The following is a 27831-nucleotide window of genomic DNA, read 5'->3' as shown; positions in this document are numbered from 1 at the left end:
GAAAAATGTACAGTTTCTGTAAAAATGAAATCTAGACCAGAATTTTGTAATAAATATGTAAAGTTTCAGTAAAAGTGACTGAATTATATAATCAAGAATTTCCATAGGTTTAATAATTTGAATCAGACATTTTAAGGGTATTGAGTGTTCCTATGAAATTGATCCTAAGACTTAAATTACTTCATCAGATACGTTGAGGCTTTAAGGTGAAATTTGACTCGCATATGCTTGAGATATTAAGCGTTTGAATCTGATAAGAAGAGCGAGACTTAATTTCCATGATATAACGTATAAAATACCTTCAAAATGGGATGATATACATTCAGTTCCTTCTTACAGTTTGGAAGATGAAGGGGAATGTTGCAAATAGACGCTTTTATTTCGCTAAACTTTGTGAGCAGTTTTTTAACTTAACTTTATAGAAACTTCAATAGTTTAAACGATATAATTTCAAATTTTTTATAGAAACTACATTAGTTTAAACGAAAAGTAGTAAATCTAATTAAATTTTGATTTTGTAGTTCAGTCATTTTTATAGAAACTGTAATAGTTGAAACGAAATAATTTCAAATTTTTTATTGAAGCTGCATTAGTTTAAATGAAAAGTAGTAAATACAATTTAATTTTGATTTTGTAATTCAGTCATTTTTATATAAACTGCACATTTTTTGTTACCAAATTCTTGTCAGTTAACAATAAGCTGTAAATTAGGTAAGTCTCTCACAGTAACAATAGGCTTAGCAGTGATTAAATCTCATTGTCGGTGACAATTTAATCAGATCAGAGTTGTGCAAAATGGAATATCTTTTTTCAAATTGAATATGCTTCTATTTCATAGACAAAATATTTGAATTCATTTTATTGAAATCAACTATCAAGTTATCAAAAAAATAGAAATGATATAATAAAGCCTTAAAAAGTATTATAATGGAGGCTCAGAAGTCTTTGGGGGGCCGGGGGACCCTTTGGGAGCCCAAACAACCTTTGAGGACGGGGGGCTTCGTTTGGGGTTGGGCTGGAGGGATCAGAGCCCTTTGGGGTTGTGGTAAGGGACCTCACAACGCTGTTCAAATGGAACTTGTGTATTATAACGATCACAGAGTTTCACCCTCAAATCCTCTTTTAAAATATCTCTAACTGTTTCACCGAAATAATTCCCTAAAATAATAACTTGTTCTGAAAAGATATAATAAAGCCATTTAACTAATCCCCGTGTAACTGAATCCTCATGTAACTGAACCCTCGTGCAAGTCAACCCTCGTGCAAATCAACTCCAAAAAAACTAGTCTCTCCTTACTTTTATCTGCCATGAAGGGAAGTCAGTAGGGATATAAACTGCTGCTCTTAAAGTTAACAATCTTTATTAACTTAAATTTAATTTCCATTTCAGGAAATAAAAAAATGACAGAAAGATGTTTCATTAGCCTCGCTGAAATACCTGGAATTCGAAGACAATTAAAGTTCTCTAGAGTAGTGATAAACAAACTAACAGAAAGTGAGTTAAAGTCCTGTGCTCTGATGGCATCAGGATCTTTACATCCTCATTATGTCGAATTGGACTTTTATTCCAAGTGTGAAATAAGCGAACCAAAGAAGGAAAAGCAAAGAGTAAAATATGGCTCTTTAAGTAATGGAAGTGATACACATTCCCCCAAGTTTTCTAGCCTGAAAAAGAAACAAACTTGTCAGACATACATTAAAGATAAGACAAAGGTCATTCGAACACAAATTAAAAACAAAAACAACAAGTTCATGTCAACATCTGGAAGAGTTTCGGAAATTCCACTTGATGTGAAAGATGAAGCACTTATAGGAAAAGTAGAAAAGAAAACCCGGAAAACCCAACAAAAGCTGAAAAGAAAACTTAGAAACTCTGAGGCTATGGAAACGAAGTGGTCGGTTGAAAAAGGAAAGACAGGTGGTAATGAAGAAGACAGAAGCCCTGTAAAGAAGCTGAGGCTAAAAATAAGTTCCACAAGCGATACATCTTTAATGGCACAGTCTAAAAACTGCATTCCAATTTCGGATAACTCTTTTGAAACAGAAATCGTGCCAGATAATTCTACTTGTATAAGTGAAGTAGATTTGTCTAATATTTGTTCAATCAAAGTTTAGCATGAATGGGAAATTATATTTTTTATATACCGGAAAATATCGTAGGAATTTGCCAGTGAGAAATAGGTTGAATTTGTTTACTTTTTAAGTTTCTTTTGGAAGAGATTAAACTTTGCTAAGATTATTTGCTTATGGTTTCTTTTTTCAATTTAAGGTATTTCTTTTAAAAGAATCTTTTCATAGGTGACGTTTTGTATCAAAAACTCTTCTTAGGAAGTTTCCCGCAGTGTTTAGACAGCATTGAGCTGGTAAACAGTTAAAAGAGCAAGAAAAAAAAGCTCATATCCGCAAAAATCTGCAACTTTGTATTTTTGGCCAGAAGAAAAATAGACGAATATAGAAGTTAGTTACGTAAGTTAATTTGTAAAGACATCCATTTAGCAAAAGAAAAGTAAAAGTTTTATGCAAATAAAAGCTGCATTAACTAAAAAACGATCAGAAATTAAATAAAAAAACAAGTTTTTTAAACTGAAAGTAAGGAGCGACATTAAAACGAACAGAAATTATTCCCTATATGAAAGGGACTGCCCCCTCCTCAACGCATCGTTCTTTACGCTAAAGTTTGACCTTGTCTCACAACTTTATTTTTTAAAAACAATAATTTACTAAAATAAATTATTACTTTACTAAAATAAATTATTACTTTACTAAAATAAATTATTACTTTACTAAAATAAATTATTACTTTACTAAAATAAATTATTACTTTACTAAAATAAATTATTACTTTACTAAAATAAATTATTACTTTACTAAAATAAATTATTGCTTTTCTAAAATAAATTATTACTTTACTAAAATAAATTATTACTTTACTAAAAATAAATAATTACTTTACTAAAATAAATTATTACCTCCAATTCGCAATTCCCATTACCCCTTTTTTTGCAAAAGGTTAATCAAACATCTCCGATTGTAAAAGCATTAAAAAATTTTCCAATCACTAATTACCCCGTTTTTGCAAATGCTAAATAATTCTGATTAGTGTCCAATTTTTTGTCTGCTTTTCAAAATGTTCGTATTTGTTTAGAATGAAGTGTTTTTTATAGCAGATACCCCCCGTGCAACTGAACCCCCATGTAACTGAACCCCTGTATAACCGAAACCCCGTACAACTGAACCTCCGTGCTACTCGACCCCATTTAACTAATCCCCGTGTAACTGAATCCGCATGTAACTGAACCCTCGTGCAAGTCAACCCTCGTGCAACTCAACTCCTCAAAACACTTTTCAGACATTTCTTGTTAATTTTTTTTATTTCTAAACTATTTAAAATTGACAACACTGTGCAAATCATCACTTGTGTATTATACAGTACACATTCATTCTATCTCCTCTAAAACCATTTTAGGTCATTTCGTCTTAAAATTATCCAATCCGTAATTACCGCTTTTTTTTTCTTCTCCTTCAAATGTTCATTTAGTCATTGCCCAGTTACCACTAAGATGTAAATTGAGTAATCCTCTCGCAATAACAAACCAAACCAGATTATACCCACTTAACCAGATCAAAAATGGCGGTCACACTAACTTGATTAGTAATTGGACTTTCAGTCCTACATTCACGGGTTTCTGCAAAATGCTATGGGCTTCATTGAAAAAATACCAGTTAAAAAAATAAAAATAAAAAATAAACATGTATCCATGAGTTTGACCTCCAAAAAATCGATGTCACAATAGAAAACCCGTCTCTTTGAAAGGGTGTAATGCCCCTGTAGAATAGAATTACCTACCAGAAAACCCGGATGGAACATAAAGTCCTCAAAGTATAATGTTGATTACTACTAACATGCTGCAGCAGGCCTGTCTCAAAAGTACTTGTTTCAGAGGGAACATGTGTTTTAAGCAGCAACACTTTCAGTTTAAGGGTTTTCAGAGACACTTGAAAAATAAAACACTAACATTTACCAGCTAGCTATATTGGCTGCATTCTAGAACTTATTTCAGAAAGTACTGGCCAAACTTCAAAGCGAGTATTGGAACGGGGCTGAGTAAGTGGCAGCCCCCTAAACACATAGCATAATTTCTGCTCTTTCTATGTTTTATTGTCACTACTTCCTTTCTTCTGAAAAAACGTTTAATCACACATCCATTAATAGCCTGAATCTAGTTTTTCTTCAACGGTGTTGCACTTGGGTTTCTTGGTATCATGAGCTCTACGTTTTGTCGAAAACTATGTACATTAGCTTAATCCATTTTTTCTAGTCCAATTGGCAGAAAATAGTCCGACTTGGTAACACTGACTCGTACCAAAAACTATACTGGGAACAAAATTAAATAAGGCAAACAACTGACCCTTGTGCATCCTACGAATCTGAACGCACTTAAAAATTGGCTCTCTACTACAAGCTATAAAATTTATTGGCAGTGTAAACGCTTTAAAGTATACGTATTCCAACTTGATACTTGAGTATTATCACAGTGTCAAAACCAAAGTTTCAGGAAGCACCTAGAGAAAGGATGCATAGAATCAGCACGAAAAGAACACGTGTTCTATCAACAGCTGATTGCTTCGAAAGACATGTTCCTCTCGAAAAATAGGCAATTCACATTTAAAGATTTGTGTTTCAAATTTCTTCTGTTTCATTATGGCACCATTCTCTGGAAGGTGGAGCCTTGGGAAACGTGACTGCTTCAACTCTTCCTTTTGCAAAAGTGTCGATGAACTGACCAATGAAGTCTCTGCAAAAGTTAGAGATGGTAAAAGTACGGTATCTAATCGTAATTCGTAGATGAATCTTTCTAATTACCATTTGACCAAACCTGTTTTACAATTTTAAAATTTTAATGTTAACATACTTGATTGCATCTTAGTTTGTGTAGTTGAAAGGATATCTCTAAGGAATACATTAACATCAAAATTTGCAAAACTATTTTGCATTTGAAATACATAATGACATTTCAGCATTATGTAAATGCTGTTAAAGGTCATGAAATGGATAATTAATTGTAATTCTAAATAAGCCTTCCCAATGGCAATCTGGCCGACTTTGTTTTACAAATTTATTAAGGAAAAGTAATAACTGTATCGATCCTTTATATAAAATTTTCAGCTATTTCTACGACCATGATACAAATGAACCTTACATAATCCATATTCATAATGATGACCGGCGTTTACCCCCCCCCCCGGCAATTACCCCCGGACCCCCCCCTGCGATTACCCCCCCCCCCCCCCGCGGAAAATAAGGCTTCCCAAATTTGAGAATTTTATTTTTTATTTCCGTAGGGGGAAGGAACTTTGGTATTTGTGTATTATGCGCCACTCACTCAAGTTTACGCTATGTAAAATTCGAGGACACAGCGGTTTTTTCGTTACTTTAGAAATAAATTTGGGCAATATATTTGCACATTAGGAGGGGGGGGGGGGTAAAGTATAGCGGGTCTGCATGCAAAATGTGTTTGGTACAATTATTCTGCATATTAGATAGATAGATAAAAAAGTGTATTTTAAAGCCAAATATATGGCTATGAACAAAGTAAAATAACATAAATGAAAGCCGTAAATAACATAAACTTTGATCAGCGATCATCATAAAACACTTAAATAAAACACTACATTAACGTAACAATAGTATTTAATACTTGTAAACATGGTCATTGAAAAAAAAACATTTAACATTTGGAAAAAACGCTTACATGAAAATTACATTTACTTTATACAGGGATTTTTTTTTTTTTAGGTAACAAAATTTCCAGATACCACGCTATTCTTCTGTAATTTTTTAGTGGTCATATACCTAGAAAGAATTGTTTTTTTAATTCAAACTATCCAAAAACTTTACCCCCCCCCCCCATGTGCCAATATATATTCAAAATTATATATTTCCCACCGGTTTTTTCGTCAGTTTTTCGTTACTTTAGAAATAAAATTGGGCTATATATTTGCATATTAAAGGGGGGGGGGAAGTATAGCGGGTCTGCATGCAAAATGTGTTTGGTACAATTATTCTACATATTAGATAGATAGATAAATAAGTGGATTTTTAATTCCAAATATACGGCCATGAACACAATAAAATAACATAAATGAAAGGCATAAATAATATAAAATTTGATCAGCAATCATCATAAAACACTTAAATGAAACACTACATTAACCTAATAATAGTATTTAATACTTGGAAACACGGTCATTGAAATAGAACATTTAACACTTGGAAAAAACATTTAAATAAAACATTACATTTACTTTATACTGGGATTTTATTTTTAGTTAACAAAATTTCCAGGTACCTCGTGTATTTTTAGTGGCCATATACATAGAAAGAATTCTTTTTTGAATTCAAGCTATCCAAATACTTCACCCCCCTATATGCAAATATATAGCCCAAATTGTATATTTCCCATATATTCTGTCACTTGTCTTTGTCTTGTCTCGCGCTAAGATGGAAAAACTAACAGAGAAATGAGTTTTGTTCTTGAGTTTTACACGGCGTAAACTTGAGTGAGTTGCCCATAATACACAAGTAACAAAACTCTTTCCCCTACGGAAATTAAAAAAATAAAACTCAAATACAGTTCTCAAATTTGGAAATCCTTATTTTCCACGAGGGGTATTTACCGGGGGGGGAGTATTTTCCGGGGGTAATCGCCAGGGGGGGGGTAAACGCCTAGAACCACTCACAATGAACTATGTCGACCCCTTATGTAATTTCGACCCAGATAGGCCCCATTTGTAATAAACTATATCTATCCATTATGCATTTCTAATATTATCTTGTCGAAAGATAAACGTGTAAAAATATTGCATTCACTTATTACGTCATATACGATACAACCTACGATAAGGGCGTCATTCGTCAAGCTTGTACAAGAAAATGCAGTTTTTTTGTAAAAACGTGATTCTATCTTTAAAACCATTTGTTTTTTTAAATACAAAAGGCAGTAGATGTAGCAATTTCCTTTAAGATGAGCCGTTAAACAGCTCTCTATGAATTTCCAGTGCTGAGCTAGCTGAGTGAAAAAAGATGCCGTCGATGCAGAATATCGTAGATCAAGCCACTTTTCTTGTTTTCAAGTCGACATATTTTCTTTGTTGTTAAAGTCACGAGACTGTAAGTTTCCTATATAGAAGTTTCAGAAAAGTCAGTTCTAATAGTGTACTTTGTGTTTCGATCTGACACTATTTTTAGGAGTTATGGGCTATTGTATTTCTTAGTATGGGACGTGATCGTCTCTTACTAGGTTGCTAGCTACTTCTGCGACCCAGATTCACGAGGTTTTAGTGTCAGCCTGTTTGATGGACTCTTAGTCTCATGCAGTCAAAAGGATAGCCCAAAGGGAAACAACAATTTCAACATTGACCGCGGCAATTTAAATGCTTTTACTTTGCATTTAAATGCTTATTGCCCCATTTAAAAAATGGCAAAATATGTAGTGTCATGAAAATGGAATTTAATTGTGATTCGTGATTGAGCCTTTCAAAAGACAATCTGACAAACTCTATCTCATATTCTGAGATGCTAACGTCAATAAAACTTTATTGACTTTTAATTTATGCAGCCAAAAGGATATCCCTGATGAACAGATTACTATATGGATGAATAGGTCAAATATGTTTAATACTAACGAAAATGATTTGCAGTTTTTCTTCTGGGTGAGGATTTATTGTTTATGCCGTCTTCTGACAAGATCCCAGGCGCAACCAAAGTGAAGATAGGAGGGTTAATTAATGCGTTAAATAGCTCATTGAGCTCTGTGGTAGAACTAGGTTAGCTATCGAAAATGGAAGTTTTGGCATTGATGGGTTTTGCGGGGAGTATCACAGAATAAATATTAAACATAAACCAAAATTTCTATACTCTCTTTTGGGACACAACAGTCGCACACCTTTCTTCATAACTGCGCCTTCTTTAACATTTATGCTGTTGTAGCAACTGAAGCTATTGCTGTGACACAAAGGGAAACTTCTCTTTGGTTGCACTCCATTGTAGACCTAATAAAAATTTGAATAGTTCGTCACGACCTTTTAAATAAGTTGTCTCTTCAAGGAGGCTTAGATATACAACATCATTTCTCCTCTGAAATGATAAGTCAAACAATTGTCAGAATACTTCAATATATTGAAACAAGCGGCAGCCAGGCAGATGGCATTACGACGAAATTTGCCTCGTTTCTCCAATTTAATTTGTCATCATATTTGCAAAGACGTAAGAACTCTTATACAGCGGATTTTTTTTATGCTAAATGTAAAAACATTTGATTGCAGCTGAATTTATATTTAATAAATTACAGTCGGAGGATCATGAAAAATCAACAGTACAGCACTTACAGAAATATATACACAACGAAAAAATTAAAAAAAAATATCAAAAGAAAAAGAAATCGTTCAAAACTTGTTCAATTGTACAAAACTTGTAAGACACGAGATTTTTGGACAGCTTTAAAAAACCTGAATTCAGCCGTCAATATTAATAAACAAATGGAGAGTCCGAGTCTGGAATCGTGGCCATCATATTTTGAGGAACTAGATAGTAATTTGTCTTCCTTGTATTGGCCTAATCATAGGCAGTGCAATCGCGCTGCCTAAGTAAAGAACGATGTTAGCACAATGTATTATTTTATTTATTTTCTTTTTCCTTTAGAACAGGGCATTTCGTATCGATGGAGTTGTCGTAGAAACTTCGAAAAGGCCTCATTCGATTGGAAATTGGAGTGGCTTGTGCCCTTTTTAATAGTCAAAAGCGATTGAGAGGCAAACCCCCCTCCACGCCCACCATTTCCCCAACATATCCAATCAAAATTTTGAGATAGCCATTTTGTTCGGCGTAGTTAATTTCCTAATAGAAATATGTTTTTGAGGAGGACACTCCCCATAGCCCTCAAGGCAAGGGTTGTAAGTTATGCCCTGGGGACATATAAGGTTTTTACAGAAAGTGATGTCGTAGAAACTTCTAAAAGGCTCATTCGACTGAAAATTCAAAGGGCTAGTGCCCTTTTCAAAAGTCGAAAGTGATTGGAGGGCAACTAGCCCCCCTCTCACGCCCACCTTTTCCCCAAATACATATAATCAAAATTTTGAGATAGCCATTTGGTTCAACGTAGTTGAAAGTTCTGAAAATTAGGTCTTTGAGGATGACAACCCCCCCCCCACAGCCCCCAAGGCATGGGTTGTATGTTATGCCCTGGGGGCATATAAGGTTTTTACAGAAAGCGTTGTTGTGGAAACTTCAACAAGGGCTCATTTGATTGGAAATTGAAACGGCTAGTGTCCTTTTAACAGTCGAAAGTGATTGGAAGGCAGCTGACACACCTTCCACGCCCACCATTTATCCAAACCCACCCAATCTAAATTTTGAGATAGCCATTTTGTTCAATGTAGTTGAAAGGTCCAAACATTATATCTTTGAGGATGGCACTCCCTCCACAGCCCTCAGGGTTGTAAGTTATGCCCTGGGGGCATATAAGGTTTTATTGAAAGCTTTGTCGTAGAAACTTGAAAAAGTGCTCATTCAATTGGAAATTCAAAGGGCTAATGTCCTTTTTAATAGTCGAAAGTGATTCGAGGGCAACTAAATTCCCTCTCAAGCCCACCTTTTTCTCAAACACATCCAATCCAAATTTTTTAGATAGCTATTTTGTCCAACGTAGTTAAAGTTTTAGAAATAAAGTTTTTTAGGATGATATCCCGTTGTCGTAAAAACTTCAAAAAGGGCTCATTCGATTGGAAATTGAAAGGGCTAGTGCCCTTTTTAATAGTCAGAAGTGATTGGAGGGCAACTAACCCCCCTCTCATAGCAATCTTTTCCCCAAACACATTCAATCAAAGTTGTTAGATCACAATATTCTTCAACAGTTGAAAGTTCTGGAAATTAGGTCTTTGAAAATAACAACCCCCCCCCCAGCCATCAGGGCAAGGATTGTAAGTTATGCCCTTGGGGCATATAAGGTTTTTATTGAAAGCGTTGTCGTATAAACTTCAAAGGCACTCATTCGATTGGAAATTGAAAGGGCTAGTGCCTTTAGTACCATTTCCCCGAACACATCCAATCAAAATTTTGAGACAGCCGTTTTGCTTAACGTAGTTGAAAATTCTGGAAATTAGGTCTTTGAAGATGACAACCCCCTCACAGCCCTCAGGGCAAGGGTTGTAATTCATGTCCTGGGGGCAGCAAATAAGGTGTTTATAGAAAGTGTTGTCGTAGAAACTCAAGAAGGGCTCATTCTATTGGAAATTGAAAGGTCTAGTGCCCTTTTTAATAGTTGAAATTGATTGAAAGGCTTGACATTTTTATAGTATAGATCGATGAGAGTACAATGTAATATTTTTTTTGTTTAGACCAGGGCACTTCGTATCGAAGGAGTTGTCGTAGGAACTTCGAAAAGGGGCTCATTCGATTGAAAATAGAAAGGGCTAATACCCTTTTAAATAGTCGAAAGTGATTGGAGGGCAACTAGTCCCCCTACCACGCCCACCCTCCCTTTTGCCTATTATGTTTAAAAACTAAATGTTACCTTAGGATTAAATCAAAATGCACTGTGTTAATGCTAATTCCCTATAAGAAATCTCAGCAGCATCCCAAAAACAGCTGAGGGTATTATGTTTAAACTTTCGGGGCTACTTCTGCTCTTAAAATTTAACCAAACCAAAATAGCGTAAGTGTATCCAAGCTATCAAAGAAAGTAAACAAATTTTTTGCGGATGGTATCAAGTTTTCTATTTCAGGTCAACTAGAGGAGGTATGAAACTAAATTAAACGCTACTATTTGTGTCCAGATTTTTAAAAGGGTGCATGTTGTTAAGAATTGCTTAAAATTCTTTTCCAGCATACAAATAGCAGGCCAAACTATAAAGACTTAAAAAAACGAAAAGATTTAAAGCATTATTTTCTTTATCCCTGAAAAGACTATGTCAATATAAAACGAACAAAAATTAATTAAAAAAACTTTTTCCACAAAATAAGTTTTTCAAAGAAAAGTAAAGAACTCCGTTAAACCAAAAATGGCAAAAATAAAATCAAACAATATACCAAGCGTACCACAAATCAGCATCGATAAATAAATGAAACCCAAAACGAACAGAAATTACAATAATTAACCGAGTCAAACTCAAAACGAACAGACATTAACATAAGTTGGGCTCAAAACCCCTGTGCCTTCCCAAGGCCAGAACACAATTTGTACTTTACTGGAAAAAAAAATGCAAACGAACGTGCATTTTCAGTTTAGTATACATATACTGATATTTAGTAATCAAAATGTTAATATTATTTGATTTATTAAAATTATAAAAGTAAAAACATTCATATTTTTTCGGTAAAGTGCAAATTATGTTCTGACCTTGGGAAGGCATAGGGGTTTTGAGCCCTACTCATGTTAATTTCTACTCGTTTTGAGTTTGACTCGGTTATTTATTGTAATTACTGTTCATTTGGGTTTCATTTATTTATCGATGCTGATTCGTGGTAGTTTCACGCTTATACATATACATACACATATATATATATATATATATATATATATATATATATATATATATATATATATATATATATATATATATATATATATATATAAAGCGGATGAAGATTTGCTAGATGTTTTCCAAAGAAATTGCTTAAGGATTGTTCTGGGTACCCGGCTGACTGACCGTATTTCAAACAATAGGCTATACGAAAAATGTGGTTCAATACCGCTTTCTAGGTCTATAATGAAAGAAAGGTTGAGGTGGTTAGGGCATGTTGTTCGGATGAAGGATGACAGATTGCCGAAGATTGTTCTTTTCGGCCAACCATCTAGGGCTAAACGGAAAGTAGGTCGTCCCCGTCTGGGGTGGGAGGACGTCATAAAGAAAGATTTAAAGGAAATGGGAACTTCGTGGGCGGGTGTAAAAAGGGAGGCTTTGAATAGATTGGGATGGAGGAGGAGCGTGCGTAGCTGTGTTGGCCTCAGGCGGCTTGGTGCTGCGATGAGTTGTTAGTAGTAGTAGTAGTATATATACTATATATATATATATATATATATATATATATATATATATATATATATATATATATATATGTATGTATATATATTATATATATATATATCTATATATGTATATATATATATATATATATATATATATATATATATATATATATATATATATATATATATATATATATATATATATATATATATATATATATATATTATTATTATTATTATTATCTCATTACCCTTTATTAAACATACAAAATGTTGTAAATGGAGTACAAGAAAAGAAAAAAAAGTAACATCAAATAACAACAAAATATCCGAAGAAAACTCAACTACAGAAAAACAAGATTAAGAACATTCCTACGACAAACAAAAAAGACAAATTTAAGTTATTGCGACATATAATGAAGAGAGGCTTGGTTCAAACGCCTTTGCAAATCGAACACGGCGATTCAGTACAGCTATAAGCGGGTCGGCTATACAATACTTCAGAGATATATTCGAATTCCTCATCCAAACTGGAAGACGAAGCAGATACTTGCCATATCTGTAGAAAATCGACCGAACATTGCGGCGATCAGACGAGGTAAATATTTTCCAAAACGGAGATAGGGCTAGCACATGTGGCAAAACAAAAGCATTATACACCCTTGCAAGTAGAAAACGGTTAAAGTGGCACTTCATTGAAACGAGAATTCCATAATCTCTGCGTGTCTTTACAGCGAACAATGAAACAAGGCAATCGCGGGTTTCTTTAAGATCGCTACAAATTGGAAGGCTGAGGTACATAATCTTAGATGAAGACTTAATTGTATAAATTCCGAAAATATCATCAACTGGTACACTATCTTTAACGCGGTTATTATATACAAGAACTTCACTTTTCTAATGACTGAAAGAAAGACATATGTTATCGTACTCCTTACTCAAAACACGGAAATTCTCTTCGATGCCAACAAGTGTTCTACTTGCGTTCAAAATGTCGTCGGCATAATCGATCAGCGAAACATTGAGACCTCTAAAGATACATGTAGACTGAACCGGTTCTTGCGGTGAAATACTACTATTATTGAATAGCGGTGGTGAAGTAAGTGCTCCTTGGCGTATTCCCTTCTCTACGCGTATAAGACTAGAAGATAGGGTTAAAGCATTAACACACGGTACATTTACACGCGATTTTAAATTACTACACATATTCCTCAGCGCGCGTATAATAGACTTATACTCGCCACGCTTCCGAGCCGACAACAATATTTGAAGGTGCGAACTGGAGTCAAACGCGCGGTTTACATCGTGACCGGCAAAATACAAAGTCTCATTTGAATCATCGGCGTCAATCAACAAATTAGCAATCAAATAATGCGCGTGTTCTCTACTAATGTTCTTTTTAAAATCAAATTGGTTATCCGGGGTATTACATATAGCACTAAGCCTATTTACAATAAGCAATTCAAATAACGTGCACAGTACAGTCGCGATAGTTATCGGGTGGTAAGAAGAACACTGCCCCCGTCATTTCCTTTTTTTAGTACAGGAGTAATTACCCCCATGCAGAATAGGTCTGGAACAACCCCAGCATTAAAAATCATTTGGTACAGGAGACAAAGGTGCTCGACAAGGTTCTGACTTCCCGCTTGCAGATGCAATCCGCACAGGTTACCTACCCCCCCCCATCGACAACTTCTTCTTCAGTTTCGAGAGTGCCTCACTGACTGACGAATTAGAAACAACAAAACCAACTTCCCGTTCACATTCCGCAAGACTCGCATCGAGCTCAATAGAAAATTTCAGGTTCTTGCTTTATATATTTACTATCACATTCAATAATCATAGCACGATGTATAGCGAGGGTTTTTGCGAATCTTCGCTTATTATATAATCGGATGGAATTCACTATACCATGCCTTGGTCGGTCATTATCTATCCACATTCTTAACCAGAATTTCGCGTCCGCACACGCATTTACAAGATCCGAATTATCGGACCAGTGGGATATTTCCGAGCCAATCCGAACACGACAAATGGGTACTGCAGCCTTTTCCGCACACTGCACGGCATGAACTATTTCGCTACAGTATATATTGATCAGTACTTGTTTATCACTTGCTGCAACTGAAGAAGATTTATGAAGTAGATTGTAAGGGACGTGAATTCTTGCTAAAATACCGTCACATACCTTCTGGTACAAAGGGGTATTAATTTTATCCCACATAACTTTCTGATGCCATTTTCTTCCACTGGGTAGATCAGGGTTGTAATTCGAAGATATGCTAGGTGGGAAAACATAACTAACTGGTAAGTGGTCAGATGCGCTGATCGACGTATCCACATGTGACTGGCAAAGGGGAACTGGTTGATGAGAACACATTATAAAATCAAGAGGTGAAGTTGCTCCAGAGTTATGCATATACGTGAAATCGAGATCATTTTCCATTATGTTTAGATCAGAGCGTGCAGTCAAGAGTACTTGGGATCTAGGTCTTTCCGGATTCATCAAATCACAGTTCATATCTCCGGCAACAATGTACGACAAATCTTGTTTGCGACAATTTGCAATAGCGTTTGCTAATTTCCGACAAGCACTAACGAACTTGGAATATGATCTAGATGATTTGTAGTCCATAGGCATATAAACTGAGAAGATTATTGTCCGTTCAACCTTGATTGCAATAAAATTATCGGAAACTTGGTAAACTGTCACGCGTAAAGACTTTGAAGCAAGGATTGCGATACCACCTGACGGCCGGCCACTACCACTCGATTTCGCACCAACAGCAAAAAGATCGATTGAATCACCGATATTTAAAAGTTCAGTCCCTTCATAAATCAGGAAATTTTCTTGGAGACATACGATGTTATCATTGTGAATTATAAATTTGAGGATAGGCAGCTTGTTATTACATTTCCGTTAATGTTCCAAGTAATCAGACTTAATTCGCGATTCATTTCTTAACTGCAAGTAACTTTTGCGCTTCCGGACAGCTGAAACTGTAACAAGAATGCTTGTCCGAACCACAGAGTGCACATTTAATCGGTTTGCTGCAAGGGTTGTCCTTAGTGCTACTGTGGTTATCCCCACATCTAGAACACGTGGCTTCGTTCTTGCAGAATTTGGCCGCGTGACCAAATGCTTGACAATTGAAACATCTCATTGGAAGAAACAGATATTCAGAGATTGGGTGATTTAATGGCATTTTCGAGGTCCACTTTGGAAGAGAACTGAAGTTTGAACGACCTAGAATTACCCAGCTGCAAAGCTCTCAAACAGTTCAGAATAATCTCGCAGAGTTCTTCATCGCTCATATCTGCAGGAACGTGACGTGCTATTCCGTAGAAATATGGTTGTTTCACTTTTGCCTCAACAGATCTATCGTTAGCACATAATGCCTGCGCAACGGCATTAGCAGACTTCTTATCGGCTAGTACCACGCGCCACCCACTTTTCAACGCTCGCAGTTCAACAATGCTAGAGGAATTGTCACCACATACCTTATCCAAGTATTCCTTTCTCATTTCTGGGTTCCTCAAGAGAACAACTGCGTAGGTCGGCTGGGGTGTGGGGGACGGCCCCTGAAACGAGGATCCAGAACCGCTGAGCGGCCACTGAGCAGGGGGACGACCACGCTCGATAAAACTCTCTAGCTTGGAACACATTTCGTTTACTTTCCTAGTAATAACAGCGCTTACTTCTCCAGGAACAATGGGTACTTCATCTGGCTCATAGATGACGTATTTAGGGAGGGCAATTTTCTTTTCGTCGCAATATTTGAGCAATTTCAGAATGTCAGAGATATTGTCAGTCATAATAACTTTCATGCTCATACGAGTACTAATAGCAAAATCCCTCCATATTAATTCTTTCGCCACTTGGATTTCATCTTTCTTGAAAAATTCTGCCGCTGTTTTCGTAATCTCATCAGACCGATTACCAGATATGAAAGCACGAGAAACAAAATTCAGTAGCGGGTTAAGGACAAGCTTTTCACCTGCCATCATTTGTGGTTATGTTCGTGGATGCGCTCATGCGGGCCGTAACATCGGGTCTTTTACGCCGAGGGAATATAAGGGAAGCTTAGATCCCCGCTACCTATTCCCCGCAATTTAAGGGTCAAAGGACCCGGCAGGTACCTCTACGGCCGTTGCAGCAGGTGCCCTCCCCACTTCTGCTAGTTTTCCTCCCAAAAATAGAATATGCGTGAATATCGCCGAAAATGTGCAAAAACGGCTGAGACAAAATGATCTGTGGCAATGAAAATTAGAGCCTGGCAACTGTGCGCTATTGAAAACTACTAAATTGGAAGAAACAGAGTCACTTTGAATATAGCCTGTTAATTCTGTTTACAAACAAAAACAGCTGTTTTTTATTGTTTAAATTTGTTTAAACCCATGGGAATAGAAAATAAAATATCACCAGCTTCAGAGTCCAGGTAAACCGAGTCCAGCCTTAAGGGAATCTACATAAGATAATACTTAAGGATAAATATAAGTAGAAAATGCTGTATATAAGTAGAAATAAATGTTTTATCGCACAAAATCATCCAGAAATTCTACTTTCAAATTCCAAACCACCAAGTTGCTGTTGTTGTTGATAATATCCTCGACCGGGAGCCCGCCAAATTAGACGCCGGGCCCTGGGACTCGGCAGGCTTCTACAAATAGATTCTTTTTTTAACTGTACCGATGATTCGACAGTGCAATTTTGGAACTCCTGTCGAAATTCTCCTTCAAAACGGGAAAACTGTACTTAGCCATGACATGGAGCAACATCTCTTGAAGCCGTTTTTTTATTTCAACGACAAGAAACGTTGACACAATATCCGGTACACCAAGATATGAAAACAACATTTATTTCAATCTTTTTCCTGTTTTGGACAAGAAAGGAGCTACTGACAATTTTGCAGGTATGCAATGTTCAAACTGCTGTTACTTGGTTATTTTTTGCAAAAAAAAGTTGGGATTAACCCCTATGCATCAAGATACCTCTGATTTTATCTGAATTCCAGTCGCATTAGCTTTTCTTGATATAATTAAATTAAAATGGCAACCAATATTACATTTTCGAAACTAGGTTCCAAGTGTCAAAAATTCTTGTTTAATATAGTGGAATACCAGGCGCACTAAAAAAGTTGCTTTAGTCAAACTCAAACGTAGATAATGGCTTCTATAAATTGCTTCATTTCTTTTGCGAATATCTGGTAGTAACCTTGTCAAAATTTCTGACTGACAGCAACAGGCCCTGTCGAGAAATAGGTGACTCTGTAGAAACTTCACTGAATATGTAAAACAAATGAGAAATAATTGGTTTCGAAATTCCAGGATCCACTGACGAAAATAAAGCTGTTGAATTTATGGGTGCCCGCTACTGCCAAAAACTGTAGAGGTTCACATGGAAGTTATTTTTCTCTTCCCTTAGCATTTATCAATGAAATTAAAAAAAAATCTTAAATTTGGGTCGGAAGTTGAACCGCAGCTTGACAAATACTATGAGGTTTTCTTAGCGACAAAAAGGAGTGAGGCTCCATATTTTGTTAGTAGGATTCTGGACTTTCCTGACAAAGGCAATTTCTTTGAAATTGCCAAATGTTGACGACATTTACACTGTCAACAATGAACAAATCTTTGCTGGACCATTAAAACTGACAGGAAGTAGGCCATTCCAGATAGTTTTCGGAGATGCTATTCTTGTGGCATATATGGAACACTTAGAAAAAAGAAGATTTATGTGATCTAGGTCAAAATATCACACTCCTTATGATTAGCCAATTTTGTTAATACTAAATACTACACACTTGCAACAATTTTGTTAGCTTTATTACTTTTAATTTTTGAATAGTTTTTTTATATTTTTATACATTAAATGAAGTAGAAGTAAAACAAAGAAAAAAGAATATGAATGTCGAATACACCAGGTTCCGCCCACAGGTATTTCCCAAGTATTTTGACGTGTCGAATACACCAGGTTCCGCCCATAGGTATTCCCCAAGTATTTCGACACGTGTCGAATTGGGTTCCGACTTGCGTCGAAAACAGGTAACTTTTCTGTTGAGTCAAATTTGTAGGTGAAAATGCTCTAATTTCGGAAAATCGGAGTTTTGTGCCCTTTTCAGATAAAACTTCAAACTTCTCATCAAACTATTAGATTCCTAGATGTTATTCCTACATACTGAAACCCTTTTCAAACCTAAAAATCTTTAAATTAGGACTTCTAGAGTAGAAAAACTGGTTTTTCTACTAAATTGGGAGCCCGCCAAATTAGACGCCAGGCCCTGGGACTCCGCAGGCTTCTATACATGGATTCTTAATTTATATGGACAATATATGGACAATCTGAGTATTTTAGCTTACTGGTGTTTATTCTGTCGTGTCTCTCTTCTATATATGAACTCTCAAAGTCGCTTGTCTACTAACCACAGAAAATCTGAGTCTTTTCTTTATGTCATGACAGTTCACCACATTTTCGATACAACCAGCCTGGGAACAAACAAATTCTTTCTTAAAGTTGTGACCTATTTAGATCGCTCTTGTGGCCAGAAATGTTAATTTGCCAGTTTTAAGAAAAAACTATGTGGGCGATTTCGAAACCCAGCCGCAACAAACGGCATGTTGCTACTCTTTGTTCGAGAAAATTGATGGCTCTCCAGGGAACACAGAGAACGTTGAAGGGTCCCAAGGGCTTGTAATAAACAGTTGCATTACCATTACAATTCTTTTATCCAAAGTATATACACAGTTTAGTGGAAAAATCAAATTATTGAACATCTTGTCACAGTACCGTGGATGAAAGTGTGCTTCATGATCAGAGGTTTGTGGGTTCAATCCCGGCTGCGGCAAGGGACAACTTTCCGAACCCAATAACCATCCGAATCATTTTGAAAAGCAGCTGTGCGAGGGTATATGATTTCGGTTTTCTTTTTTAAGGTGTTTGAATTGTTATAATCCCTTGTCAAAATATATACAAGAATTTTTGTAAATACCAGTTTTTTTGCTCTTAAAGCAATTTAATGTTAACTTCTCCACGCATGAAAATCTTCAATTTTTCCACTTTTTCACATAAATGTGACAACATATTTTGCCCTTATTGGCCTCGACTCATTTGATGGTTCAGGCTGCTGGTTTTCACCACTGCGAAATTAATTTGTCCAGGTCGTTCTCTTGGTCTTATCAAGTTTGATAGTTAAGCTGGCTCCATAGAATTATCATTTGTAACTATTGAATTTTTTTTTTCTTTGTAATGTTTTCTGCATCCTTGATGCAATTCCGGGAATACGATTTCATTAAGTTCATTTTGTTGCGTTGAAAACAGTAGTAAGCTTAGATAGGCTTTAAATTTAAAAATGACGAAAAGTATAGCTAACACGCCTCCAGGGTCAATATTGCCACGTACTTTAGGGCCATATGCCCTAAATTAGTCTTGGATTTTTTTTTCTTTTGCCAAAAACAGAGAGAGACTCACCTGGCAGTCCTGAGAGCAGTATGTGGCCAGCAAACATGCGTTACACACATGATATGCTTGTTTCCTGCATATTACACACACCTGAGCCTGGAAAATTCATCAGATCAAAATGTGTTAAAATTTTCACTGTCTGGCACGTAATCATGATTTTCTAAGCTTTTGTTCCCACAATCCTTGAGTTTTTACAATTCCATCTTTTGTCAAGTTTTAAAAAGTTATTCGAAAGTTATTAAACTTGTGCGTTGTTTCAAATTCTTCCCCTTCCATAAAAGAACTTCATAAGTACGTTCCAGATGGCTATGTTTTTTTATGGAATCTTGCAAGTGATTAGTGGGTTTTTTTTCAAACACCACAAATTCTTCTTAAGATATACCAAATTAAAGTATTTTTAAAATTAAAGTTTGAACACTGGCAAATACAGAGTGAGCTAATATAGCTTTGTAGTTATACACAGTCAAAATACTAACACAGAGCAAGCCTCAGCTACTTTTATTTTTTTATGAAAGTGATACTTATGAAAGTCCAAAATGAAATAAGCTTTCAAGTACTGTATTTGTTCTTAAATATGGTGGTGATCCTATTTATTGGTTATTCTTTCAATACTTTCTGAGGTTAATGTCATAGGTATATGTCCTATATCCTCTGTTGATTTTAAATAATTTACCAGATGATCATTTATTTATTTCCCAAATTTTGGAACAGCGATTTTGTGCAAAATAGTCGGGAAGTCAATTAACTATGCCTCCGGGGATAACCAAATCCCCCACTGGTGCAAGGTCAAGTGTTGTACGGTATGTAAGTTACCCATTATGTATTAGGTTGGTTATTGAGAAAAGTGGGCATTTTTGATCCCGAGTCTCCAAAATGCAAAAGGTTTGAAGGTAAAATCGTTGGAAAATGTCGAGGGGTGTCATTCATACACCAGAGACAAAAAATAGATAAATATTCATTATTTTAAGTAATAAAAAAACATGGTAATAGAAAGCGGACAGAAATGATTTTAAAAAAAACTTCCCGAGAAAAAGCTTGTCAACGAAAATTAAAAAGCCATATTAAACATGAGAAAAGCAGATGTAAGTTCCTATGATATTACATCACAACAGATGACTAACAATTATAATCTTATATTCTTATTCTTAAGTCTAAGACGTGAAAAACTGTGCAAATATTCATTTGTAATAAGCTGACCATTCTAGTCAGAAATGGGCTTTAATAACATAAATAAATTTTCAGTTCGACTACGAAAACGTTTGGCAATGGCCACACTAAATAAAATCTTACAAGAAGCGTAGCTGAGTTAGAAAATTTGGAAATACCACATCCTTGCTTGAAACAATATATATGGTTGAGACAGTATAGTATATATTCCAGCTCTGCTGATAAGCGGGCGATTTCTCTTAGATATCTTTGACCTTTCATCACCACAGGATTTTGGATTTCTTTGAATTGATGTAAGCGTATGTATTTAATTATGTATTGAATTATCTGTGAGCTAGTTAATGTATTATCAAAATAATCTGCTTCAGTCACTATACCCTGTGCTATATGTCTTCTCTTCACTCTCAGTATGCATGCCTCTGTTAGGTTCAGTTACCTCGTGCAATCCTTACCGTTATTAGCTGCCCTAACCTTGGGCGAAGATAGAGGTCACAAGTCTCAACTCTTGACCCCATATTGGGCAACAACTTATGTCCTGACTTCACTCCGTCTGGTGGAAGACGAAAAACTAATCAGAAGACAAAATTAGAATTTAGCAATTGGGATTAAGCAACTAGAATTCGATTAAAAGTACCATTAGTAATGTTAGTAATCAATGCTAAGTGGTCAATGTAGTAGTACCGAATTACCTAATATTCAAGAATTTGTACCATAAAAATCAAATAGAAAACATTGCATAAAGGAAAATCCAATAGCACCATCGAAACGTGTGTAGGAACAAGAAAATTTAAGGCCTAATAATAGCGAAAAATGTTTCTAATTCAGCTTTACATCGGCTAAAAGCTATGGACTTAGCGTTTTAGAATAATGCCCCTACAATTTAGCGTAGGGAATACAAATTGATGACAATTGTATGTAAGGGACTACCATGCCCGTGTGTTTCATGAGTGGAACCACTTCGAAAATATGAAATTTTATAGGTCCCAATAAAGAATAGAATTGTCCTTGCTAAGGCTAACCCGAATAATTAGAGTGGTTATGTAGCATCACAAGCAAAGGAAAGACGAAGATTTAAAATTTGCAACTAAAGCCCTCTAGACGAGAGATGGAGAGAAAAAATAACTCTAATAAGAAAATGCAGACGCCACAAATATACTTACCCTGTGGTATATTTATATAGCCCTATAAAAGGGCCTCCTTTCTTTTGGAAATGGACTCCAACTGGGCCAGACATAATAGAGGTGGCAAGAAAGGTTCAGGCGTAACTAAACTAGACACTCAAATGCGTTAGAAGAAAGTCCAGGATTAAATTTTAAGCATTGGCTACTTTTGAGACAACAAATGTAAAGCGAAGGCAGTGGATGGAAAACAGTTATGTTTGTCTATATGTCTAAAATGATATACCAGTTCTTGGTAAATTATGGCTAATATTTTCATAGTTGAAGATAAAGCTTGTTATAACTAATTAATTTTTGCTTTTGCTTGTTCATAATCACTATTTCAGCATTATCAGGATGACGACGAAACCAGACATTCTACGCTGGAACTATCTGACACCCCCTGTGGTAATCAAAACTCCGATTTGCAGGCACCACTCAAATGGTATTGAATAAGAAGGTGAAGAGTAAAACAAAAAATCAATTTCAATCCTTTTCAAATCTAAGTCTTAAATTACAAGATTGGCCCTTGTTGAATTTAGTTGAAAAAATTTGTTCGTGTAGGTGACGGCAATGCTTAGATTAAAAAAAAATAATAGCAGTTAAAGCAGATTATTAGCAAAAAATTCTTTGCTTATGGCAACCTTCTGTGTTTATGGGTTTGTAAAGTCAGTCTCCGAAAAGAAACTCCCAATGGACCACAGGTTTGTCAAATGTTGCTCAGGGTTTAGTTACATCCTACAGAATTTAGTTAGAGCTTTAGTAAAGGTTTTATCCTTGTATGGTATACCAGACAAATACATTAAAGTGATTAGTGCTAAGTACGAGAATAACACTGCTGCGGTTAAACTAGGAAATGAGGTTAGCTGCTGGTTTTGTATTAAATCAGGAATTAAGCAAGATCGTGTTCTATCCCCCTTTATATGGATTATTTTTATGGACTTTGTTTTAAGGAGCACAGGAAAGACAATGGGAGACCACGGAATCAAATGGGGAGGAAAATGAATGAAGTTTTAGAGGTTTTGCGAGTTCAGGGTGCTAGAATTGGTTTGAAAATTAATGTTAGGCAGACTAAGTCCTAAAAGCTAGGAATAAGTGAAGATGAAAAGGGGACGTTGGGTAATGAAAAGATTGATCAGGTGGGCAGCTGAACTTACCTTGGTAGTATTATTAGTAAAGATGGTGGGAGCAGTGAAGATGTTAAAAATAGAATAGCCAGGGCTCAGGGTGTTTTTTCACAGTTAAAAAAAAGTCTGGAAGAATAGGAAGATAAGCCTGCAAACCAAGGTTAGAAAAATAGAAGCTACAGTGACTACAGTGATCAAATATGGCTCTGAAGCACGGGCGCTCCGAAAAACGGATGAAGACTTGCTTGATATTTTTCAAAGAAATTGCTTAAGGATTGTTCTGGGTACCCGGCTGACTGACCGTATTTCAAGCAATAGGCTAAACGAAAAATGTGGTTCAATACCGCTTTCTAGGGCTATAATGAAAGAAAGGTTGAGGTGGTTAGGGCACGTTGTGCGGATGAAGGATGACAGATTACCGAAGATTGTTCTTTTCGGCCAACCATCTAGGGCTAAACGGAAAGCAGGTCGTCTCCGTCTGGGGTGGAAGGACGTCATAAAGAAAGATTTAAAGGAAATGGGAACTTCGCGGGCGGGTGTAAAAAGGGAGGCTTTGAATAGATTGGGGTGGAGGAGGAGCGTGCGTAGCTGTGTTGGCCTCAGGCGGCTTGGTGCTGCGGTGAGTTGTTAGTAGTAGTAGTATTAGTTGTCACTATTAAAACTTGCCCAGTTTTAATTTTAAATAAAATAAATTAGTCAAAATCAAAGATCAGCTTCTGTCACCAGGGTGTTTCGGCACAGCATCAAGGGGTCAAATTCAAAGTGTGCTTTCTCAACAGAAAAGACATTTCACACGCATCATACTATTCACAATCTTTTAATCCCCATAAACGCTTTGTATAGAGACAAGGATCAACTCTTAATATTCGGAATATTATTTTTTCAAATATTTCTAAGGAATTATTTCTTTTGCAATTCGATCCGAATCGGTTCATTCATCTACTGGACTAATAACTTATGTTAACTCTCTAAAAAGTTAGGCTTTCAGCCAATGGTTTGAAGAGTTCTGTCCATTGGCTTGAGAAAAGATACACAGTTTCATTCTGAAAAAGTAACAGGCAAAGTAAAAGTAACATGGCGTTCAAAAAGGCAACCTCCTTCAATGTGGTGACAGTGTTCTTTGGTTATAACATTATCGTGATTCCTTCACCCTGGTCCAGAGGACTGAGATCTGAAAAACAGGTGGTATAAATTTCCTTTTTTGGTAAATGTTCCCCACCCAGTAAAATACTTTTAATATTTAAGGTACCACTATTAAGGTGACCCATGTACCACTTTATTATGACTATTATCATTTTTCTTTAAAATTTTGTCATCAAACATATTAACACCTTATATTTAGATGCAACATTGAAGCCAATGCTCATCCTAACACAATGGAAAAAAGGATTTACCTGGAAGTCTCTTAGACTCATGTTAATTACAGAATACTCTGCTGCAGGGGAAACAGACTGAAGTGCACTAGAGTTATTACCACTTTGATGCGACATTGGACTGACTACAGGAGAATCTAATAGTGATCTTAGCACATTCATTCTCGATACTGGGTAGGCCTGCTTCTTATGACTGTCATTATGAGTAGTAGGAGCAATGGACGATAATTTACCATTATTTTGAAAATCAAGAATAATAACTTCGTCTTCTAGCATTTGGGCCCCATTGGTTTCATTACAAATTATTGGCGGACGCGTGGGCGTGGTCTCCGTGCGCTGAATATTCACCTTGGCTGACAGAGTATGATGGTGGTTATCATGAGAAGAATATAAAACTCTAGCATCAACATTTACTGGTTCCATTTGATGAGGGTGAACTACATTAATTTTTTTCTGAGCAGATGGATTTTTCCGTTGATCACTAGAGTAACTGGATTCAGAAATTGGTTTATAGGGAATTTCGAAGTAATCTGTCAAACCAACAGAGACACTGATTGTGGCTGAGGAGCCTGAAGCCTCAATTTTCTCTAAATCTTCCTTGAACACCGAAAAATCAACAGACCTAAGATAAGGCTTTGTTTCCTGCAATTGTACATACAGTTTCGGCCACATTTCATATTGAACTAACGAAATAACTAAATCCCTTTGCAGCAATATGTTTTCATTTGTCTCTGGTAGTGACCTCAAAACATAAGCAACTAAGCGAGAAAATTGTGATTTTGCTTCTTCAGAAAACAAATCGTCTTGGTTTATTTGTGCTGCTTCAACTTCTTCGTGTGAGATAACTTCTTTATCAGAATTGTTCTTTCTTTCACTACTGGTTTCAAGAGAGCTCAGATAGCCTTCTATATATTTTTGTAAATCTTCAACAGGGTAATGCCTGCTTATAACCGATTTTCTCTCTACAGTGTTACCAACCGCTATCACAGAGTTAGGACTTGGTTGAGCTGAGGTGATGGTTGTTGAGGAACATAGATTGTCATCAGAAGAAGGCTCTAGCTGAAGTTGCTTTTCAATGCACGCTGGATTTGAAGTTCCAGTAGCAATTATATTAGGTGAACGGAGACAGTTCACAGATTTCCCAAGATTGTTTTTACTATGAATTCCTGTAGACACACCAGGCACCTCAGGAGAGGAAACATTCGATGACATTTTTTGTTCACCAGAGACAGGTGATGAAGAAGGGTGAGGTGGTGAAGATTCGGCTGTTTGCGAATCTGGACTAGGAGGTGTTCCTTTGTTCGAGTAAAAATTATTTTGCGGTTGTTCTAGGGGAACCGCAGGGCTCGAAAAAACAACTGAAATTTCATTTTCGATTTCAGAGTAAAATTGATTACGTCTTGCCCATTCATTGCTGATTTCTGTTTTAATCAACTCTAACTCTTTCTGAAGTGTACTTTCCTTGCTCTTGTTTCTACATTTACGTTCATTCAAAACAGTAAGGTCTTTCTTTAAGGCAATTATTTTCATCTGTTTTGTGGCTATACGCTCTCTAATGGAGCGATACTCAGCTGAGTTTTTATGAGAATCTATACTTTTTTTAATTTCTTCTAATTTGGCACATGTAATTCGATATTCTTCTACTTTGCTTTTATAAAGTGTTTCATTATTGACAAGCTCAGTATCGTTGATAGAACTAATCTCATCATGGAGTGAGTCCAGTCTTTTCTTAGTTTCACGGATTTCTATCTCCAGCTCTTTCCCCCTTCGATCATTGATGATGGTATCATTCAAACGTTTCGTAAGGCTTTCTGCAAGCGCCTGCATTTGTTCAAGTGAGTGTGTGATTTTCTTCTGCTTCTCATCAAGTTCTGAATTTTCAACTTTCAGTGAATCTATATTTTTCAAAAGTTCCAACCGTCTTTGAAAAAATCTTGCCAGATTCGAAATATCAGCAATTGAGGTTGAACTGGGCCTAAAAATAAATTTAATTAAATTTATTAGCTTGGATATTATTTAAACGTAATAAGAACAGGTGTGATTTCATATCCATAAGCCGAAACTTTAGAAAAGAAAGTAGAAAATAGAGTAGATCTTTGCTGCTGTTAATGATTAAACTCACCTCTTTCAAAAAACAATTTTTTACAGACCTTGTAGTTAAGGAACTTTTTTCTTTTGAAAGAGTTTGTTAATTTGACCATCTTTTGACTTTTTGTTGAGATTTCCATTGTTCAGATTTGAAAGTATTAATGTTTCTTCAGTACTAACGTCAAACATATAAATATTATGTTGAATTACTTTCTTTTTAACTTGCTCTTTTAACTGTCTACCAGCTCAATGCTGTCTAAACACTGCGGGAAACTTCCTAAGAAGAGTTTTTGATGCAAAACGTCACCTATGAAAAGATTCTTTTAAAAGAAACACTTCAAATTGAAAAAAGAAACCATAAGCAAATAATCTTAACAAAGTTTAATCTCTTCCAAAAGAAACTTAAAAGGTAAACAAATTCAACCCATTTCTCACTGGCAAATTCCTACGATATTTTTGGGTATATAAAAAATATAATTTCCCATTCATGCTAAACTTTGATTGAAGTTATACAATTCCACAAACAAGAGCTGGGAGATTCGAAATGTAGAAGTGACCCATAAAAACATTTCTATATAAAAACAGGTCGTAGTTCTTTCAAATTACGTCTTTTTAAACTTTTTAAACCTTTAGAAAAGATTTTTGGCAAATTACCGCAAGAATTTTAATAATAAACCGAATACACATATTAGTCAGAAGGAGATACTTACTTTGGAGAGGAAGCCTCTGAAACAGGACTATATACCGTGCTTTGCATATCAGGGTTATTTTCTTGTTTAAGCAAATTTGATTCATGGCTCTTGGACGATTGAGCCTCACTTGTGACATCGTCAAATTCATCTTGTAATTGCTGAATTTGACCATTTAAAAAGCTTTGTTTTCCCAGAGAAATATTAGACAAATCTACTTCACTTATACAAGTAGAATTATCTGGCAAGATTTCTGTTTCAAGAGGTTTATCCGATATTGGAATACAGTTTTTAGAATGTGCCATTGAAGATCTATCGCTTGTGGAACTTATTTTTAGCCTCAGCTTCTTTACAGGGCTTCTGTCTTCTTCATTACCACCTGTCTTTCCTTTTTCAACCGACCACTTCGTTTCCGTAGCCTCAGAGTTTCTATGTTTTCTTGTCAGCTTTTGATGCGTTTTTCGTGTTTTCTTTTCCACTTTACCTATAAGTGCTTCATCTTTTACATCAGGTGGAATTTCCGAAACTCTTCTAGATGTTGACATGAACTTGTTGTTTTTGTTTCTAATTTGTGTGTGAATGACGTTTGTCTTACCTTTAATGTATGTCTGACAAGTTTGTTTCTTTTTCAGGCTAGAAAACTTGGGGGAATGTGTATCACTTGCATTACTTAAAGAACCATATTCTACTCTTTGCTTTTTCGTCTTTGGTTCGCTTATTTCACACTTGGAATGAAAGTCCAATTCGT

General features: G+C 35.8%; 1 protein-coding gene across 1 annotated transcript; it reads right to left on the bottom strand.

The window, feature by feature from the left end:
• Positions 1-1545: 1545 nt before the first annotated feature.
• On the bottom strand, positions 1546-27628 carry LOC148947845 (uncharacterized). Its single transcript, XM_089096022.1, has 4 exons — positions 27105-27628; positions 24328-26281; positions 19492-19578; positions 1546-1665 (listed from the first exon to the last, which is right to left on the bottom strand). The coding sequence occupies exons 1-4, from the start codon at positions 27626-27628 to the stop codon at positions 1624-1626; spliced, it is 2607 nt and encodes an 868-aa protein (XP_088952148.1). The 3' UTR covers positions 1546-1623.
• Positions 27629-27831: the final 203 nt, after the last annotated feature.

This window comes from Artemia sp. Qi Xiang Cuo, chromosome 10, assembly GCF_049724085.1.
Source record: "Artemia sp. Qi Xiang Cuo chromosome 10, ASM4972408v1, whole genome shotgun sequence".
Classification (NCBI taxonomy): Eukaryota; Metazoa; Arthropoda; class Branchiopoda; order Anostraca; family Artemiidae; genus Artemia; species Artemia sp. Qi Xiang Cuo.
This window is presented reverse-complemented; position numbering and strand designations above follow the sequence as displayed.

Coding starts and splice junctions, on each gene's coding strand:
- LOC148947845 (XM_089096022.1), bottom strand. CDS start 27,628: ATGTCAACATCTAGAAGAGTTTCGGAAATTCCACCTGATGTAAAAGAT. Junction 26,282..27,104: donor TCAGAGGCTTCCTCTCCAAA/GTAAGTATCTCC, acceptor ATTTATTTTTAG/GCCCAGTTCAACCTCAATTG. Junction 19,579..24,327: donor TGAGTCTAAGAGACTTCCAG/GTAAATCCTTTT, acceptor TGAATTTTCCAG/GCTCAGGTGTGTGTAATATG.